Raw genomic sequence first — 18,705 nt, forward strand, 5'->3', positions numbered from 1 at the left:
CGACCGGCTTCCGACCCTGCGGCGGGCCGCTGTGGAGGAGCAACGGGTCATGGCCGCGGCCCAGCCGAGTCGAGTGGGCCTGCGGCCGCGCGTGGAGCCGGCTCGCGTGGGGGTCGGGCGCCGCGGCCGCGCGGGCCTCGTGGGTCCCTGGCTTTGAGGTGGGACCTCCCGTGGCTTTATTCTGCCTCGTCGGGTTTGAGTATCTGTGCACACGTTCTGCTGGCCACGACGTTTCCCCTGCAGCGCCTGCTCTTGCCGTTGCTGCACTTTTTGTGCGGCTTCCTCTGTGGTTTCGTTGCGCTGGGTTTAGGGTAAGAAGCCTCCGCCCTTGATGCGCGTGGTGAATGTCGCCGTTGGCGTCTTGGTGTTTATGGTGCCTTTGGTGGCCACAAGTTTCTATTTTTTTAATATAGAAAAACGTGTCAATCTTTTATGATTAGTGCTTTTTGTGCCTTGTTTAAGGAGCCCTTCCCTACCCCCAATAAGTCTCCCCCGTTTTTTCTAATGGCTTTAAAGTACTCATTTTAACATTTAAGTTTTAAATTCGATTTAGAATAGATTTAGTGTGGTGTAAGGAGGTAATTTCATTTTCTTCATCATTTGGATAACTTGGAGTTCTAGTGACATTTATTGAGTTAGTCTCTCTTTTCCCCAGCAATGTGCAGAGGCACCGGCCATATTTTTTAAAAATCTGGATATGCACGAGTGTCTTTATTAATTAATTTCATCCTAATGCTCACAGGAGGTGTTCTGGGTCAGATAAGATTTCTTACTACTTACCCCCTTGTAATAATAAGCATGTTGAGTCCCTCACACCTCCTCCTTCCAAGCCTTACCCCCCAGGGAAATACAAGGATAACCAATGGAATTTTTTCTTACAGGAGTGGCCCTGCAACATAGGTGAGGGATGACGAAAAGTAACTTTTCTGCTTTTATGAAGGGGAAGAGGTAGATGCCCTCCTCCCCTCTAGAAAGGGGTCTCCTCCCTCCTCCAGTCCTTGTAAATACATGTAAATGAGTTTCACCAGGGGCCAGAGAGCCCTACTGTCTCTTGTCCAGACTTTTAGGACCTGGAGCTGTCTCCAAGTTCCTGGTTCTCATTCCTTGAAATGTAAATAACTGGAAAGAGAACACTCTGTTCCCCCCAGTACCTGGGCACCTAATCCAAGGTTTAGCCACTTGGCTCTCTCAGAGAGATACAGGAAGTTATACTTCTGGAGCAGAGTAATTAACTGGACAAATAAATGCTTGCAGATCGAATTCTCAATTCTCATGTAGGTGAAGGGTCTAAGGAGACCAGGGCTTTTTACAGGAGCACTGGGAGCTCGAGGGAGATTCCCCATAGCTTCTTTCTGGGACCTTTACTCTGTTAATGTTCTCTCCATCTTTGTGCTAAAGAGAATCTCAGTTATACAATTTCAATTACAGTGTCCTTATAATAACTCGTGATATTTAGTTGGACAGATACCTCCACCTTTTTCTTACGTTAATGAGCTTTAGCCATTCTTGAGGAAAATTTTACAATCAGGCAAGTTTAACAAAATAACCCCACAGGGTTTTGTTTTTTTTTTTAATGCTTGTTTATTTTTGAGACAGAGAGTGCGAGCAGAGGAAGCACAGAGAGAGGGGAACAGAGGATCCAAAGCAGGCTCCATGCTGTCAGCACAGAGCCCAGTGTAGGGCTCAAACTCACGAACCTCAAGGTCATGACCTGAGCCGAAGTCGGATCCTCAACCGACCGAGCCACCCCGAGCACCCCTAGATATTGTATTTTTAAGCAAGAGCACAGACTGACCATCCACTTAATTTAAGCTCTCTGTGATGCCTTCCAGTAAGACATTTTATTTCCAGCATACAAGTCTTTTGAATCTTTTGTTAGATTTACTCATAGGCATTTTGTGGTTCTCAGTACTATTGAAAATGGTGTCTTTAGGGGCACTTGGCTGACTCAGTCACAAGTAGAGCATGGGACTCTGGATTTCAGGGTTTTGAGTTCAAGCCTCATGTTGGGTGTAGTGATTACTTAAAATCTTAAAAAAAAAAAAGAAGAAAATGGTGTCTTTAAAAAAATAATGTTTTCCATTGTAGTTGCCACATGGAAATAGTGTATACCTTTCTGTAGAGGATGCTTTTAGTCAACAGGCTTGAGCAGTGGAAACTTGATCAAGGTGAAAGGGCCCACTGCGACCACCACCAAGTTGATTGCAAACAGACCATGCAGTCTTGTTAATAATGCAACCCACCTTGAAATTGCCTTAGGCCCTAACTGACCAATAACAACCAGGCACAGTTCCTAAGATTACCCAAAAAGGGAAAATTCCACACATTCCCATCCTCTCACTCCACCTGTGGCCTCCCCACCTCCCTTGAAGACAGTCTCTCCTCTGCTGTCCCACCTGTTGCTCCCTTGTGGTGTACTCAATAAATTCAATAAACTTCTATCTCTTTTGTTCTGCTTTGGGTGAATTTTTTATTTTTTTGAGACATAGGGCGTGTGCGAGGGGCAGAGGGAGAAGGAGAGAGAGACTCTCAAGCAGGCTCCAGGCCCAGTGTGGCGCCTGACTCGGGGCTCCATCTCATGATCATGATATCATGACCCGAGCTGAGATTGAGAGTCAGACCCTTAACCTACAGAGTCACACAGGGGCCCCTTGGGTGAATTATTTCACTGCCTGTGCTACCGGCCCCTACCTTACTGGGATGCCCCACTTGTGGTGGCCCCGTCTGATCAGGAGACCCCACATTGGGTCCATACATTGGTTTGTGTATTTATTTACTTAAGTGTTTATTTAAATAACGTTTATTTAAATGTTTAAATGTTTATTTTTGAGAGAGAGAGAGAGAGAGAGTGTGTACACATGAGTGGAGGAGGGGCAAAGGGAGAGGGAGACACAGAACCTGAAGCAGGTTCCAGGCTCTGAGCTGTCCGTGCAGAGCCCCACACAGTGCTGGAACTCACGAATTGTGAGGTCATTGCCTGAGCCAAAGTCGGACCTTCACCAACTGCGCCACCCAGGCGCCCCTCCATACATTGTTTTTTAACCAGCAACCATGTTAAATTCATTTTTAACGTCTTTTGGTGGATTCTTTTGAGTTCTCTATCAACATAACCATTGTCTGAAAAAAGACGATTTTGTTTTTTCCTCCTCAATTCTTGTGTCTCTAATTTCTTTTTCTTGCTCTCCCGAGCTGACTGTGAAATAGAAGCAATTGTGGGCATCGTTGTTTCTAGTTTTAAAGGGAATACTTTTTTAAGTTTATTAATTTTGAGAGAGAGGATCCGAAGCACACTCTTAAGTACCAGCTCAGAGCCTGACCCGGGCCTTGATCACATGAACCGTGAGATGATGACCTGACCAAAATCAAAAGTACAACGCTTAACTGACTGAGCCACCCAGGCGCTCCAAGCTAATTTTTTATGCACCAGCTTTAAGATCATCATAAATCTTACTTTAATTGATTATTTTATTTGAGAGAGAAAGCATGTGCATGCTCACAGGAGTAGGGGCAGAAGGAGAGAAAGAGAATCTTAAGCAGGCTCTGAGCCAAGCCTTGACTGAAGGCTCAATCCCATGACCCTGGGATCATGACCTGAACTGAAATCAAAAGTCGGACACTCAACTGACTGAGCCATCCAGGCACCACGATAAATCTTACTTTAAATTTCTTCCTCAAAGAATACATCAGGCCCACATAGTTTTACTGGTGAATTGTACCAAACTTTTAAAGAAACAGATCATTCCAATGTTATACAAACATCCAAAAAATAGGGAAAGATTAAATTTGAGGTCAATTTAACCTTGATACCAAAAACTAGAAGAGATTAGTAAAATAAAGTGACATTATAATCCAATTATAAACACAGAGGCAAACATCCCAAACAGTATCAGCAAATGGAATCTAGCAATTGCACAAAGTAAACAAGCCATGAGCAAATTGTTTTATTCCAGGAATATAAAGACCATTTATCATTAGAAAGTTCATGGCATTTACTACATTAAAAGCTTAAAGGAAAAAAACAAAACCATCTCAAGATATGCTGAAAAATCAGTCAATAAAATTCAATGCACATTGATGTAAAAAGTTTTAGGAGATTATGAATAGAAGGAAACAGGCACCTGGGTGGATCAGTCAGTTAAGCGTCCGACTTCGGCTCAGGTCATGATCTCCTGGCTCACAAGTTCAAGCCCCGTGTGGGGCAATGTGCTGACAGCTCAGAGCCTGGAGCCTGATTCGGATTCTGTGTCTCCCTCTCTATCCCTCCCGACTCACATTCTGTTTCTTTCTCAAAAAAAAAAAAAAAAAAAGAATAGGAGGTAACATTGCTAGCTTGTTAAAATAACTACCAAAAAATCCTACAGGAGCAAAAATAGGCAGGAATTGAAAGTATTCCCTTTAGAGGTGCCTGAGTGGCTCAGTTGGTTAATCATCTGACTCATGATATCTGATATTGCAGAGCCTTCTGGAGACTCTCTCTCTCTGCCCTACCCCCACTCATACGTGTGGGCGCGCGTGCTCTCTCTCTTTCCCTTTCAAAATAAATAAATAAACATTAAAAAAAAAAAAAACCTTAGGGATGCCTGAGTGGCTCACTTGGTTGAAAGTCCAACTTCTGCTCAGGTCATGATCTCGAGGTTTGTGCATTTTTTATTTTATAAGTGGGCTCTACGCCCAGCACAGAGCCCAACATAGGGCTTGAACTTATGATCAAGGCTTGAGCTGAGATCAACAGTCAGACAGTTAACTGTACTATCCAGGTGCCCCTCTACTTCTTATTTTTATTTACCTATTTTTATTTATTTGTTTATTTATTTATTTATTTACATTTATCCAAGCCCAATGTGGGGCTTGAGGGGCTTGAACTCAGGACCCTGAGATCAAGAGTCACATGCTGTACTCACTGAGCCAGCCAGACACCCTATACTGTGTTGCCTTTTTCTTTTTTTTAACTTTATTTATTTATTTTGTGAGAGACAGACCTCGAGAGGGGGAAGGGCAGAAAGAGAGGGAGAATCCCAAGCAGACTCTCAGCACAGAGCCCGACATGGGGCTTGAAATTGCAAAACCGTGAGATCATGATGTGAGCCAAAACCAAGAGCTGGACACACAACCAAGTGAGCCACTCAGGTGCCCCACCATACTGCTTCTTAAATGAACTTTATATTTTGGAAAAATTTGACAGAAAACTTGCAAAGACAATAAAAGAGTTCCTATATACCTTTCAGTCAGTTTCTGCTAAGATTAACAGCTTCCATAACTATGGTGCATTTGTCAAAACTAAGAAATTAATATTAGCACTTCATGATTAACTAAATCACAGACTTTATTAAGTTTCACCAATTTTGCCACTACTGTCCCCCCCCCCCTTTTTTTTCATGTTTATTTATTTTTCACAGAGACAGGCAGGGTATGAGCAGGGAGGGAGCAGATAGAGAGGGAGGCACAGAATCTGAAGCAGGCTCCAGGCTCCGAGCTGTCAGCACAGAGCCTAACATGGGCTTGAACCCACAAACCACAAGGTCATGACCTGAGCCGAAGTTGAACACTTAGCCAACTGAGCCGCCTAGGCACCCCACTACTGTCCCTTCTCTGTTCAAGGATCTAATCCAGGCTGCCAATTTGCATTTAGCCTTATTATTGTTATTATTATCATTATTATTATTTTAGAGAAAGAGAAAGCAAGTGGTAGAGAGGGGCTGAGGGGGAGAGAGAGGGAGAGGGGGAGAGAGAGAATCTCAAGCAGGCTTCATGCTCAGCACTGAGCCCAACAGGGTATTGATTGATTCCAAACCCTGGGATCATGACCGAAGCCGAAGTCAACGGTTGGGCACTCAACCAACTGAGCCACGCAGGTGCCCTTATTACCTTTTTTAAGGAAGATTTTTTTGAGATTTTATTCGTAAGTAATCTGTACATCCAACATAGGGATTGAATTTACAACCCTGAGATCAAGACTCCCATACTCTACCAACGGAGCCAGCCAGACACCCCTAGCCATTTCATTTTTAATTTTTTTCTTTCTTATTTTCGAAAGGCAGAGAAGAGATGGTGCCTGCAGGGGTGGGGAGGGGCAGAGAGAGGGAGACAAAGGATGTGAAGCAGGCTCTGTGGTGACAGCAGAGAGTCCAATGCCGGGCACACACTCAGGAACGGTGAGATTATGACCTGGGCTGAAATTGGGCACTTAACTGACTGAGCCACCCAGGCGTCCCTCATTTTTAATTTTTATTTGTCTCACTTTTCAATACCTCTTGCATGCTTCAGGTTGATTAACTTTGTTAATGTTCTTGTTCCATTTTTTCCCATCTACCTGCCTGCAATTTTTATAATCCACTTATATTTTTAAAGTGATTATCCTTGAAATTTTACAATGAATATTTAATTTAACCAAATCTAAATTTAAACAATTTTTTAAGTTTATTTATTTATTTGGAGAGAGAGAGAGAGAGAGACAGTGTGTGCATACATGGGAGCGAGGCAGAGAGAGAGAATCCCAAGCAGAGAGAGAGCCGAACTGGGGGCCTTGATCCCACAAACGCTGAGATCATGACCCGAGTCGAAGCCAAGAGTTGGAGGGGTACCTGGGTGGCTCAGTTGGTTAAGCTTCTGACTTTGGCTCAGGTCATAATCTCCTGGTTCTTGGGTTCAAGCCCCCCCCCCCCCCCCCATCAGGCTCTGTGCTGTCAACTCAGAGCCTGGAGCCTGCTTCAGATTCTGTGTCTCCTTCTCTCTTTGCCCCTCCCCTGCTTGCGCTCTCTCTTCTCTCCCTCTCAAAAATAAATAAACATTAAAACATTTTTTAAATAGTTTATTTATTTTTAAAGATTTAGTTATTTTTATTTTTTTAGAGAAAGAATCTTTTTTTTTTTTAAGTGTATATATTTTGGGAGAGACAGAGAGAGTGTGAGTGGGGGAGGGACAGAGAAAGAGGGAGAATCTCAAGCAGGCTCCATGCTGCCAGTACAGAGACCAGCACGAGGCTTGAACTCACAAACCGTGAGGTCATGACACGAGCTGAAATCAAGAGATGGAGGCCTAACCACCTGAGCCACCCAGGTGCCCCGAAAGAGAATCGTAAGCAAGCTCCTGCTCAGCCCAGAGCCTGACATGGGACTCGATCCCAGGACCCTTGGATCACGACCCAAGCTGAAATCAAGCGTTGGGACACTTACTGGGCTGAGCCATGCAGGCACCCCAAGGTTTTATTTTTAAGTAATCCCTACACTGATGTGGGGCTCGAATTCATAACTGCAAGTTCAAGAGTTGCATGCTCCACTGACTGAGCCAGCCAGGCGCCCCTATTACTCTTTTGCTAAATCCCACAAACTAATATTATTATTATCATTTTATACAGGCAGTGTTTTTTCAATTTTTACATGTTCACTTTTTTGTTTCCCATCTGCCATACTATAAAGCAGCTTGTGCTAGACTTTTGAGTGACGTGATCTCTGTACAGAGAGAGAGGCCCTGTGGAGCATTACAGAGGAACCAGACATATCAGTGAAGCTTTGGACCTTAGCCCAGTTCCATACAGGCAATTTTGTGAATTTGGCCAACACCACCTAGAGTAGTAGAGCCTAGGCCCAGCTAAGCCCTGCCTGAATTCCACAGAATGATGAGAAATAATAAATCATCTCTTTTACACCACTAAGTTTTTTAAGTGGCTTGCTATACAGAAATAAATACCTGATCTGCTTTACCATGAAACATGTTTCTTGATATGAGGCAGTGTTGTGCAGGATCCCATGTCAATGAATCAGGCATTCTGCAAGCTTTTGGATGTGTGTGCCAGTGTAGAGGCACTGTTGTCTGGAAAAACAAACACGTATCTGTGTAAGTTGACAGTTCCATAGGGATGAATCACTGTCCGCCTAGAGTAAAAAGGATCCAATGTAATCAACCTACCTTCATGTGACTGGCTGTTCTACTCAAGGAATAGTACCTCATGGCCAATCTCTGGTGTGGCTGGAGCTAGAATAGAATAGCCTTGGTGGATGGCCGACTGACCTCACAGATAGACTGCCATAAAATTGTAACCACAGAATCTAACATTAATACCAGGCTTGACTTAACTCTCACAAGTCATAGGACAGGCACCATTAGAATCCCCATTTCACAGTAGAGAAAAACTGGAGTCTGGGAGTAAAAGGGTTTCATCGCCAGCAAGAAAACACATAAGATTTATTTTTTCGTTTTGTATTGTCCATATTCACATTATTTTATTGCAGTTTAGTCCCAGTAGAACATATAGGTCTTGGGCCCTAGAATAAAATCAGGGTGGGGACTTTTTTGGCTTCCCCTTTTGGGCAACTTGTTTGGACCCCTCCCACCTGTCTCTTACAGGGCGGAGTTTCCTTCCCTATCCCGCCTTAGAAACTACATTTCCCAGCAGGCTCAACACCGGCACTGACGCACTTCCTCCCGGCGTCCCCCGCGGCGGGAAGGAGCTAAGTGGGCTCGAGGCCGACGCGACCAGCGTTCGTCGCCGCTGCCGCCGCCGTTGCCCGTGCGCTGAGAGGAGTCGTCGCGGCCATCCCTGCCGCCCTCGCCGGCCATCATGTCCGCCCAGGCGCAGATGCGGGCCCTGCTGGACCAGCTTATGGGCACGGCCCGGGACGGTGAGTCCGGGCGACAGGCCTGGCGAGGGGCTGGGCAGGAGTGAGGCGAGGCCGCCGGGCGGCCTGAGGCGGGGGCCGCGACCGTCTGCGCCTGCGCCGGGCGCCCTTCCCTCCCCCGCGCGCCGACCGCCGGCGCCGGGCCTTTGTCTGAGCCGGTTTGCCTTGGAGGCGGCCACGGCCGGGCCCTCCCTTGCTGGCGATGGGTCCCTTCCCCATTTGCGGTTGCGACTTTCTCCCTGGCCGGCGCCGCGCGACTCCTTCCCGCTCCCGCGGCCCCGCGCCGCGAACCGGGGAGTCGGCGGAGGGCTGGCGCCAGCGTGGGCTCCAGGTCGCTGACAGCCGGGTGGTGGAGCTCCTCCGAGGCTCCTCGGGGAAGAAGCTACATACACCCGAGCGAGCCGGATGGGCCTTGAAACCCCCGCCGTTCCTCTTCTGTACCAAGGGGAGCTGTGAATTGAGCTTTTCTAACGTGGGTTCCTGCCGAGTGCTTTTCCAGCCCCCTTTCCCCCTAGTCACACAGGAGAGCCTCTGTTTAGCCAGCGCTTGGCAGTCGTTAGGTAGGTCTTGCAATGATTGTCGTAGGGAGGAGTGAAAGATCATGATGGTTGTCTTCAGGAGAAAGCGGTGGCACCTCGCAAAGGTGTATACCTGCTGTGGTTTGTGTTTTCTTTTCTACTGAAGTAATGAAGTTGTAAGTTCACATGGACACATTCGCAGGGCTGTGCAGATTCTTTGCACTTTATTTCATAGGTGAATAAGTGCTCTTTTAGCTTTCTTTGTATATTGAGTTGCTTTTGAATTGCTTCCCATATTTTTATTTCATACAAACTGAACAATTGTGGCCCCTCTATTTTATTTATAAAGGTTCAGTGTATCTTTGCCTGCCTACATCAATCTGCAAGGGAGTTGCAGAAAAGCCTCATGTTCATCGAGCCGTGAGTCACAACCAATTTCTAAGCTGTTATAACAAAAAAGTGTTTGCTTTTTTTCACAAATAACTTTAAAAGTGTAGTTTAGAAAGAAAACATTTTCAATAAAAAGACACAACATTAATCCTGGATGCTTGCAAATCCTAAAATATATTCCTCCTTTAGTATTACACAGCTCTGTGGATACACAGATTAGCTTTAAAATTTGTCACATTCCACTTTGCCTTTACTTTTATGTATCATTCCCCTGACTTCCTTACTGCAGGTTGGGCAAGAAAACTTTTCCTTTAAAACTTTTCAACAGCGGGCATAAAATTCTGCAGCTGAGGTCTTGAAGAATGCAGATGGGTACAGTATGTGTTGGAACTCACAGTGTGTATTGACTAACCTAGTTCCTTTTTTTTTTTTTTTTTTTTTTCCGGTATTGTCTTGTTAAAAGTGACTCCCAGGTGCCAACTCTCTTTTTTAAGGGTGGGGGTGACGGGGCATAGGAAGACTAGGTCTAGGTTATTTATCAGTCAGTGGTAGAGTTTGAAAGCTTTCTCCTTCATGTGACTTTGGGCAAAATACTGCCTATGCATTTGTCCATAGCAAAACGATAAGACTAATATGTAGCTTCTGTTGGTGGAGAAACTACCAGCTATAAGTCATATGTGGTGATTCATGGCCCTCTGAGTAGCATGGGTTTTGGTATCATTCCCCACATGTATGTGCGGGGTTAATGGCCTTTTGGTGCTCAGTCTCTTACTTCAGATTCCTTGACTTCTTTGGCACAATGATGGAGTCAGATCTCATTAAGTGTGATTCTTCATGATACATTCAGCATCAAAAAACATCTGTATTCCGCTCCAGTTGTAAATTATCTCTAGATCAGCTTTTCATTGTATTTGGTAGTCTGCCAATCATCCAGGTGAATTGTTGTACCAGATATGCTTTTGTGTTTAACGTGATAATATTGTCTTATTTAAAACCACAAATGAATTTCAGGAGACGAAACCAGACAGAGGGTCAAGTTTACAGATGACCGTGTCTGCAAGAGTCACCTTCTGGACTGCTGCCCCCATGATATCCTGGCTGGGACGGTAGGTGTATTTGGGTTTGGGAGAATATCATCAAACACTCAGATGAGGGCTGTGCAGGCAGTGAAGGGCTTACAGCTTGAATTCTCTTTTCCTTTACCAGGCAGAAATCATCTATTGTCCTTCAAATGAGAGACTCGTGGCATTAGTTTGGTGACATTTGATGTTATGAGACATATGTTATTGCTATAAAGTTCATTTTGTAAGCAGATTTTCATAGAATCGTTTATATGGAGATATTCATAACTAAGTACTGTGACTAGTGTCATTTGGCCAAACCTGAAAGTATGCTTCAGGTCAGCCTATACTTTGAAAATTCTGGGTTGGTTTGTTTTCACATCAGACATCTGGCAAATTTTTGGTACAACAAGGTACATTTCTTTCCCAAGTTTTTAGGTGTGTGTGTGTGTGTGGTTTTTTTGTTTGTTTGTTTTTTTGTTTTTTTTGTTTTTTTTGAGAGATAGCAAGTGGGGGAGGGGCAGAGAGAGAGAGGGAGAGAGACAGAATCCCAAGCAGGCTCTGTGATGTCAGCAAAGAGCCCAACGTGGGTCTTGAACTCACAAACCACTGAGATCATGACCTGAGCTGAAATCAAGAGCAGGATACTTAACCCCCTGAGCCACCCAGGTACCCCCCAAATTTTTAGATTTTTAAAAAATCAGTTGGGTTTAACACTGAGGTTTTAGCGTTTTGTTTGAATATGAGTTTTAGGCTTGTGTTATGCTACCCTCTCAAGAAATCAGCACATGCTCCAGTGAATATAAACCCTAAAGTTTTATGTTCACTTGAGAAACCCAAACAAATAAATGTTAGTGTTACGGAATGTATGTTTCTTCAGAGTCAGATAGGATCGAAAAAGACTAAAGAGTGGAGAATTACCTGCCGTGATTCAGCTACTTACAGAAAAGGAGTCCGATAAAGATGACCACCATTTTTATTTTTTATTTATTTTTTTTATTACTATTATTTTTTTTCAATTTTTTTTTAATGTTTGTTTATTTTTGAGAGAGAGAGACAGAGACAGAGTGTGAGCATGGGAGGGGCGGGGAGAGAGGGAGACACAGAATCGGAAGCAGGCTCCAGGCTCCCGAGCTGTCAGTGCGGAGCCCGACGCGGGGCTTGAACTCACAGACTGTGAGGTCATGACCTGGGCTGAAGTCAGATGCTTAACCGACTGAGCCACCCAGGCGCCCCGACGACCACCATTTTTAGATTGCATAGCTACTTTATGGAATATAAAAACTGTACTCATTTTATATTGTTTTTTCATTTTAAGGGTCAAATGTGCATCCCCTAGGGAACATTTTCTTCATGATTACTTTTGTTATTACACTTGTGGGGGGAGCAGCCTGTGGAAAACCACTCATGTATTAAATTCTCAAGCTCACTCTTCAGAGAACAGAGAAGAAATGAATGTCAAACCCTGTGCTTTTGTTACCTGAGGTTTTACCTGTAGTTTGACCTGGGTAGAGATACCTTTTTCTGCTAATTGTTTTGGGTACCGTCGGTGTAGATTAATGGTTTCCAGTAGTTAAAAGTAGTTCAGCTGAAGGAAAATCCTGTTGGGCAGGCGGGGGGGGGGGGGGGGGGCATCACAACCTGGAGTTGTTGACTGATCTTAGTGGGAGAAGCCAGAAGGAGCAGAGGGGGATGGATGTGCATGAGTAACGCATTTCAGTACTTCGAGCAGGGAGGTCAGATCCCTGGGTAGCATTGTTCCTGAATGCCAGTGAGAAAAATAGTGAGAATGAGTGCGTTTCTTACAAGTGTTTATTGTGGTAGATACAGATTAACTCACCAGGTATTTATTGGACACCAGCTGTGTGCCAGGCACTGGGGAAATGGTACCAATAAGACAGAGTCTTTATTCCAGTGGAGGAAGAGGACAGACATTAAATGGATAATGGACGGTTTTGGGTAGAGTGATAAGAAAGGCTTCTCAGGACATTGAATGGTGAGAAGGAACACCTGCACAGTTGGGGGTTATGATGCTCTGGGTGGAAGTTGGAACTGAAGGACAGTGGGCATGGTGCTGGTGTGTCTGAGGTGGGAGTGAGGGGGAGAGGCAGGCAGAGACTGTCGAATCAGATGAGTTATGAGAAGGCATGGAATGAGCAGGGTCACTCCTGGGTGGAGTTGGCCAAGGGCGGCTCTGCAAGGGGAGTCTAAGAAGCAGCAGACCGAGGAGGAGGAGAAAACCCAGGAGAATCCATGGTACTGTGAAAATGCGAACAAACAAATGTCAGGGGCTGCCGAGGGACGACTAGGATGAGGGTTGGAAAATCGGATGAAAGTGGTTGTAAAGGTTGGGCCTCACTGGTGTGGACTGTATCGGAGTGGAAAGTGAGGGGTAGAGGTGAATGATGGGTCTTCTGAGGAGTTTGTGTTTTGTGTCAAATTATAATGGAATGAATGTGATTATTTAAAATACAGTGGCTACAGGTGCCTGGGTGGCTCAGTCAGTTAAGCATCCGACTCCGGTTCAGGTCTTGATCTCACAGTTCCCAAGCCTGCTTGGGATTCTGTCTCTTTGCCCCGTCTCCGCTCATATCCTCTCCCTCTCAAAAATAAAACATGTAAGGGGCACCTGGGTGGCGCAGTCGGTTAAGCGTCCGACTTCAGCCAGGTCACGATCTCGCGGTCCGGGAGTTCGAGCCCCGCGTCAGGCTCTGGGCTGATGGCTCAGAACCTGGAGCCTGTTTCCGATTCTGTGTCTCCCTCTCTCTCTGCCCCTCCCCCGTTCATGCTCTGTCTCTCTCTGTCCCAAAAATAAATAAACGTTGAAAAAAAAAATTTTTTAAAAAATAAAACATGTAAAAAAAAAAATTAGAGTGGCTGAATGAAGGTGGTTATAACCTTCAGTCTTCCATGGGCTGCTCCAGGCCCAAGTTGTTGCTCAGAACCATCTCCTGTCATTAGTAGGCCTGAGGCAAGGTGGAATGGATGTTACAGTTTTGTTAAGGCTATTGGGCCCTTGGGTGGCTCAATCAGTTAAGTGTCTGACTCGATCTCAGCTCAGGTCATGATCTCACAGTTCATGAGTTCAAACCCCGCATCAGGCTCGGTGCTGACAGTATGGAGCCTGCTTGGGATTCTCTTTTTCCCTCTCTCCCTCTAGTGTGTGTGTGTGCTTGCTCGTGCTCTCTTTCTCAAAATAAATAAATTTTCCCCTCTCCCTCTGTTCCAATCCCAAGCAGCAAGAGCAATCCCTCCAGTTTTTAAGTTTATTTATTTTGAGAGAGGTTGAGACAGTGCAAATGGGGGAGGGGCAGAGAGGGAGAGGGAGAATCCCAAGCAGGCTCCATGCCACCAGCGCAGAGCCCAATGCAGGGCTCGACCCCATGAAACCGTGAGATTATGACCTGAGTGAAAACCAAGAGTTGATGCTTAATTGACTGAGCCACCCAGGCACCTCAAAATAAATAAATAAACTTGAAAAAAACAGCTTAATGGGAAATTACAGTATTGGTTGTTAAGTTTGGGAGAGTAAGATAACTGGAGGGAAGGTAGTGTAACTTGCCTCAGTGGAAGAACTTGTTTTCCACATGTTCTGGAAAGAGCCTTTAGTTCCCTGCCCTGTGTGTTTAGTTCCCTGCCCAGTGTGAGACCACTAGGAGGTAGCGAACACAGATATTTGTTCAGTAAAAAACATCTGACAAGCTGGATTTAACAGCCATTTGAAATCTTCTGGAAGGGCCTAATGTGACATTGCAGCTCTGCTTGGTGTTCAGCTGCCAGGGAAATTAGCCAGTACTTTGTTCCCTCCTTGGCAAAGCTGAAAATATATAGACAGGGAGTAACCATGGAACCCAGCCCTGTCCACTGCTTGCATTAGCAGTGGCTGCCTGAGAGTTCTCACCCAAAGGAAGACAGCAGTGAATTGCTTCCTGCGTGGTTCACAAATGTCAAAATTTTCCTGACGATTAAAATTTTTGTTTTCTTAAATTATTTTTTATCTTTTGAGAGAGAGAGAAAGAAAGAGAGAATCCCAAGTAGGCTCTGCACTGTTCATGCAGAGCCCATTGCGGGGTTCGAACTCATGAACCATGAGATTGTGATCTGAGCGGAAGTCAGAGGCTTAACCAACTGAGCCACCCAGGCATCCCGTGACAATTTAAATTTTTAGAATGGAGGTTGATTTGTACTTAAGATGCTTAGTACTTAATCCTATGACCCAGCAATTGCACTGCTAGGTATTTATCCAAAGGATACAAAAATGCTTATTCGAAGGGGCACATGCACCCCAATGTTTATAGCGGCACTAATGACGATAGCCAAAATATGGAAAGAGCCGAAGCGTCCATCTACTGATGAATGGATAAGGAAGCTGTGGTATACATACAATGGAATGTCATCGGATGATCAAAAAGAATGAGATCTTGCCATTTGCAACAATGTGGATGGAACCAAAGTGTATTATGCTAAGCAAAATAAGTCAGAGACAAATACTGTATGGTTTCGTTCCTATGTGTAATTGAAGAAAGAAAACAGATGAACATAGGAGAGGGGAAACAAAAATAAGATAAAAACAGAGAGGGGGCGCCTGGGTGGCTCAGTCGGTTGGGTGTTTGACTTCGGCTCTGGTCATGATCTCAGAGCTCGTGGGTTCGAGCCTGGCATCGGGCTCTGTGCTGACAGCTTCGGATTCTTCTTTGGAGCCTGCTTCGGATTCTGTGTCTCCCTCTCTCTCTGTGCCCTTCCCTTGCTCACACTCTGTGTCTCTCTCTCTCTCAAAAATAAATAAACATTAAAAAAATTTTTAAAAAAGATTAAAACAGAGAGGGAGACAAACCATAAGAGACTCTTAAATACAGAGAACAAACTGGGTTGCTGCCTGGGGTGTTGGTTGGGGGGATGGGCGAAATGGCCAATGTGCATTAAGGAGGGCACTTATTGGGATGAGCACTGGGTGTTCTACATAAGTAGAATGAGTAAATTCTATTCCTGAAATTATATTACATTACATGTACTGAAGGCTTAGTACTTCAGGTTTTAGTGTTTCCTCTGATGGTAGGTTTTCTTTGAGATACAGAACTTGCATTAGCTTTTAAGTATTCCTGGTGTTTGCCAGTTATTTTGCGGCTATAGTGCTTACCTTTCTCTTGTGGAGACTATATTTTAAAAAATTGTATTGATACGTAAGAGTGAATGAAGCAAAAGTTGTCTGCAGTACAGGGACAGCGATTCTATTTGCAACTTTGGCTTCTAGAACTACTATTGCCCTGCCTCTAGATGCCCCTGTGAACCAACATACGTGAGCTACATATGACTTCACGATAATAACAATTAAGGAGAAAAAAGGTCATCAGCATTTAAATGCAGAAGATGATCAAAATGAAGATCAATTGAAGATAAGCTCTACACCAGGGAGCCCACTGTTGGTTCTCACTGGTGATTCTAAAGGACGTTTCGTTAGTGAGCATGGCACGCACCTTCTGTGAGACTGCGGTTTAAGAGTTAGGTACCGCGAGACTCCCTAATTTGCCTAAGATGTTAAGGACTTTATAATCCACGAAGGTTTTGAACTCATTTTGGACATAGTTGTAGTTTGAGCTTACAGGAGGTCCTGGACTCCCATCATTCTTTGTTTGCAAGTTATGTATACCTGTGCTTTTGTCCCAAGTGCTTGGATTTCAGAGATGTCTCCTCATTGTGGTATTGGCTTTTGTTAACTTGCCCTGTCTGACTTGATAGCATGATCCTCAGCATACAAACTTTCCTTGTGCTCTTGTGATGGCCAGAGGTGGAGGGTGCCATCACAGAGTCCCACACTCCGAATTTAGTTAAGGAGTGTGCCCTGTTGTTTGTTTTACATATGTGTACAACACATGATAGCATGTCACGTCAGGCTAATGTTACCGGTAACACAAATCATTTGTTTTAGTAAAAGAGCCTTTTGTGGCGCAATCTATGTCCCCAGTTATGTCAAGGGTCATTTACTAGGTTAGGAGAATGTTTGGAGGATTCTTTTGGCTCTGAATTGGCCTATTCTGCTTTATGCCTTCTGGTATACAAAGAGCTACACAAAACTAAGCGTTAGGTTCTGTTAGAATTGCCAAAACCTGATTGCTATCTGCTCTTTCCTTTTCCTTATCTCTGCACCCGAAGCATTGATCATCTTGAGTAATGAGGATTATAGGAAGGAATGCCTAGAAATTTGTATTGATGGCATCTTGTTTTCTGGCCTTTTCCTTGCCACCTTCCCCTCCCCCATGCTGATATTCACTGAATAGACGTTTCTTCTATGACTGATGCAAAAATAAAACTAGCAAAAGCTAATTAATGTGGTTTTCATTGTTACTCTGTTTCTGGCTTTGAAAGAGATACAAACCTTCACACTTAAATGCATACAAGTGTCACATAATCGTGGTGAAAGAAAAGTAAGGCTTCTTGGCTACGTATGGTTTCTTAATTTATTTATTCTAGTTTAGTATTCAAAGAGGTATTGTTTGTTTTGGTGACAGTTGAAACACCAGGTCATGTGCTTTCTACAATGAGTAGATGCTCATGTGTAAATTTTTGTTTCTTTCCTACAGCGCATGGATTTAGGAGAATGTACCAAAATCCACGACTTGGCCCTCCGAGCAGACTATGAGATTGCAAGTAAAGAAAGGGACCTGTTTTTTGAACTAGATGTAAGTTTTTTTTGGTGTTAATTCATCCCTACTGTGAAGAGCCAAATATCAACTAATGAGAATAACGTGAGATTTGTAAGTTATGAAGCAAAATAATCGAAGAGATACTTACTATGCCACCACTCTCCCTTAGAGTTAGAACATGGCCAGTATCATTTGGTCTCTACCTGTATGTCTGCCACCCCGACACTGTTGTGCGTTTCATACGTATCCTTTCCTTTTCAAGGTGTTTTTTATTACGTATTATTATGATTCTTTGAACATTATATTTTTGCCTGTTTTTAAGCTTTAGAAAAATTGTTTCATAATATATATACTTGGTAATCTTATTTTTTCATTCAGTATGTCCCTTTTTACCCATTTTGTTGGATATGGTTTATTTTCATTGCTGCTTGACTATTCCCCAAACTCCATTCATTATTCACAGACAGGTTGATTCTAGGTTTTTTTTGCTGTTACAAACAGTATTATGAATGTTCTTGAATATCTTTTTGGTGCACACGTATTAGGATTTATCTAGGGTCTATTCTGAGGAAGGAAATTGCTGGCTTGTAGGGGATGCATGTGTTGATCCTTGCAGGATAGTTCTGTAATATCCTTTTTCTGTATGTTGTTTTTATTGTTACTCTGTTGTTGATGAAGCCATGATACCAGTTTATACCCCTTTAGTGTTAAATTTTTGCAATTTAGTGGTAATAAAATGGAACTTCGCAACTTGAAAAAAAAATGTTGCCTCCCAAAGGAGCCCTTTTAGACCTTTATTCCTAATTTGTCTGTCCCTTGCCCCTCCATGAAATTTTGTTACCATAGATACCCTGCGTATTAGCTTACGTGCTGTCGTCATTTCCAGGCCACAAACCATTGTGATATCTAAGATTTTTTTTCATCCTTTAAGCCGTTTTCACCCCTTTCTCCATTGAGAATGCAGGATTTAGAGTCACTCTATTTAAGTTTTTTCTTCTCTCTAATCATCCATCGCTAGTATGACTAGAGGTCAGTGAAGGGGTTTGATGTAGGGGCCTCTGAGGGGCTCAGTCGGTTGAGCAGCCAACTCTTGGTTTCGGCTCGGGTCATGATCTCACAGTTTTGTGAGTTCGAGCCCTGCTTTGGGCTTTGCACTGGTGCCTCCCTTTGTCTTTGCCCCTGTCCCACTCATACACTGTCTGTCTCTAAATAACTAAAGGGTGGGGTGGCGTTGATGCCATTCAGAATGGTTTCTGAGTGAAGACTGGGAAGGGACAGAACTTGGTGTGAGGGAGTCAGGGAAAAACAAAACCCAAGGAAAGGCATTTCCTCCTCACCAAAGGCCATTTTGAAGGATGTATTATAACTTGAGTAAATTCTATTTAATCCAGTAGCTTTTAAAGTGATGAAAATTAACAATTCTTTTTCGGATTCATTCTTTAGCCACAGCGTGTTCTCAGTGTTGAATCTTGGAATTAAC

The 18,705-nt window shown here is 44.0% G+C and overlaps 1 protein-coding gene across 3 annotated transcripts in view; it reads left to right on the forward strand.

Moving 5' to 3' along the window:
• Positions 1-15: 15 nt before the first annotated feature.
• Positions 16-18,705, forward strand: part of LUC7L (LUC7 like) — a 45,230-nt gene continuing 26,540 nt past the window's right edge. Inside the window, exons 1-4 of one of the 3 annotated variants that reach the window (XM_086691779.1) lie at positions 16-311; positions 8,393-8,618; positions 10,535-10,629; positions 17,163-17,261. In XM_086691779.1, the coding sequence (XP_086547905.1) occupies positions 8,558-8,618; positions 10,535-10,629; positions 17,163-17,261 (255 nt within the window). In that variant the 5' untranslated portion in view covers positions 16-311; positions 8,393-8,557. Of the gene's footprint in view, positions 312-8,392; positions 8,619-9,482; positions 9,554-10,534; positions 10,630-17,162; positions 17,262-18,705 lie in introns of those variants that run through there. The other 2 variants (XM_086691778.1, XM_086691780.1) reach the window with 2 other exon arrangements.

The sequence above is a fragment of the Puma concolor genome, chromosome E3 (genome assembly GCF_028749965.1).
Source record: "Puma concolor isolate L17-30 chromosome E3, mPumCon1.1.hap2, whole genome shotgun sequence".
Taxonomy (NCBI): Eukaryota; Metazoa; Chordata; class Mammalia; order Carnivora; family Felidae; genus Puma; species Puma concolor.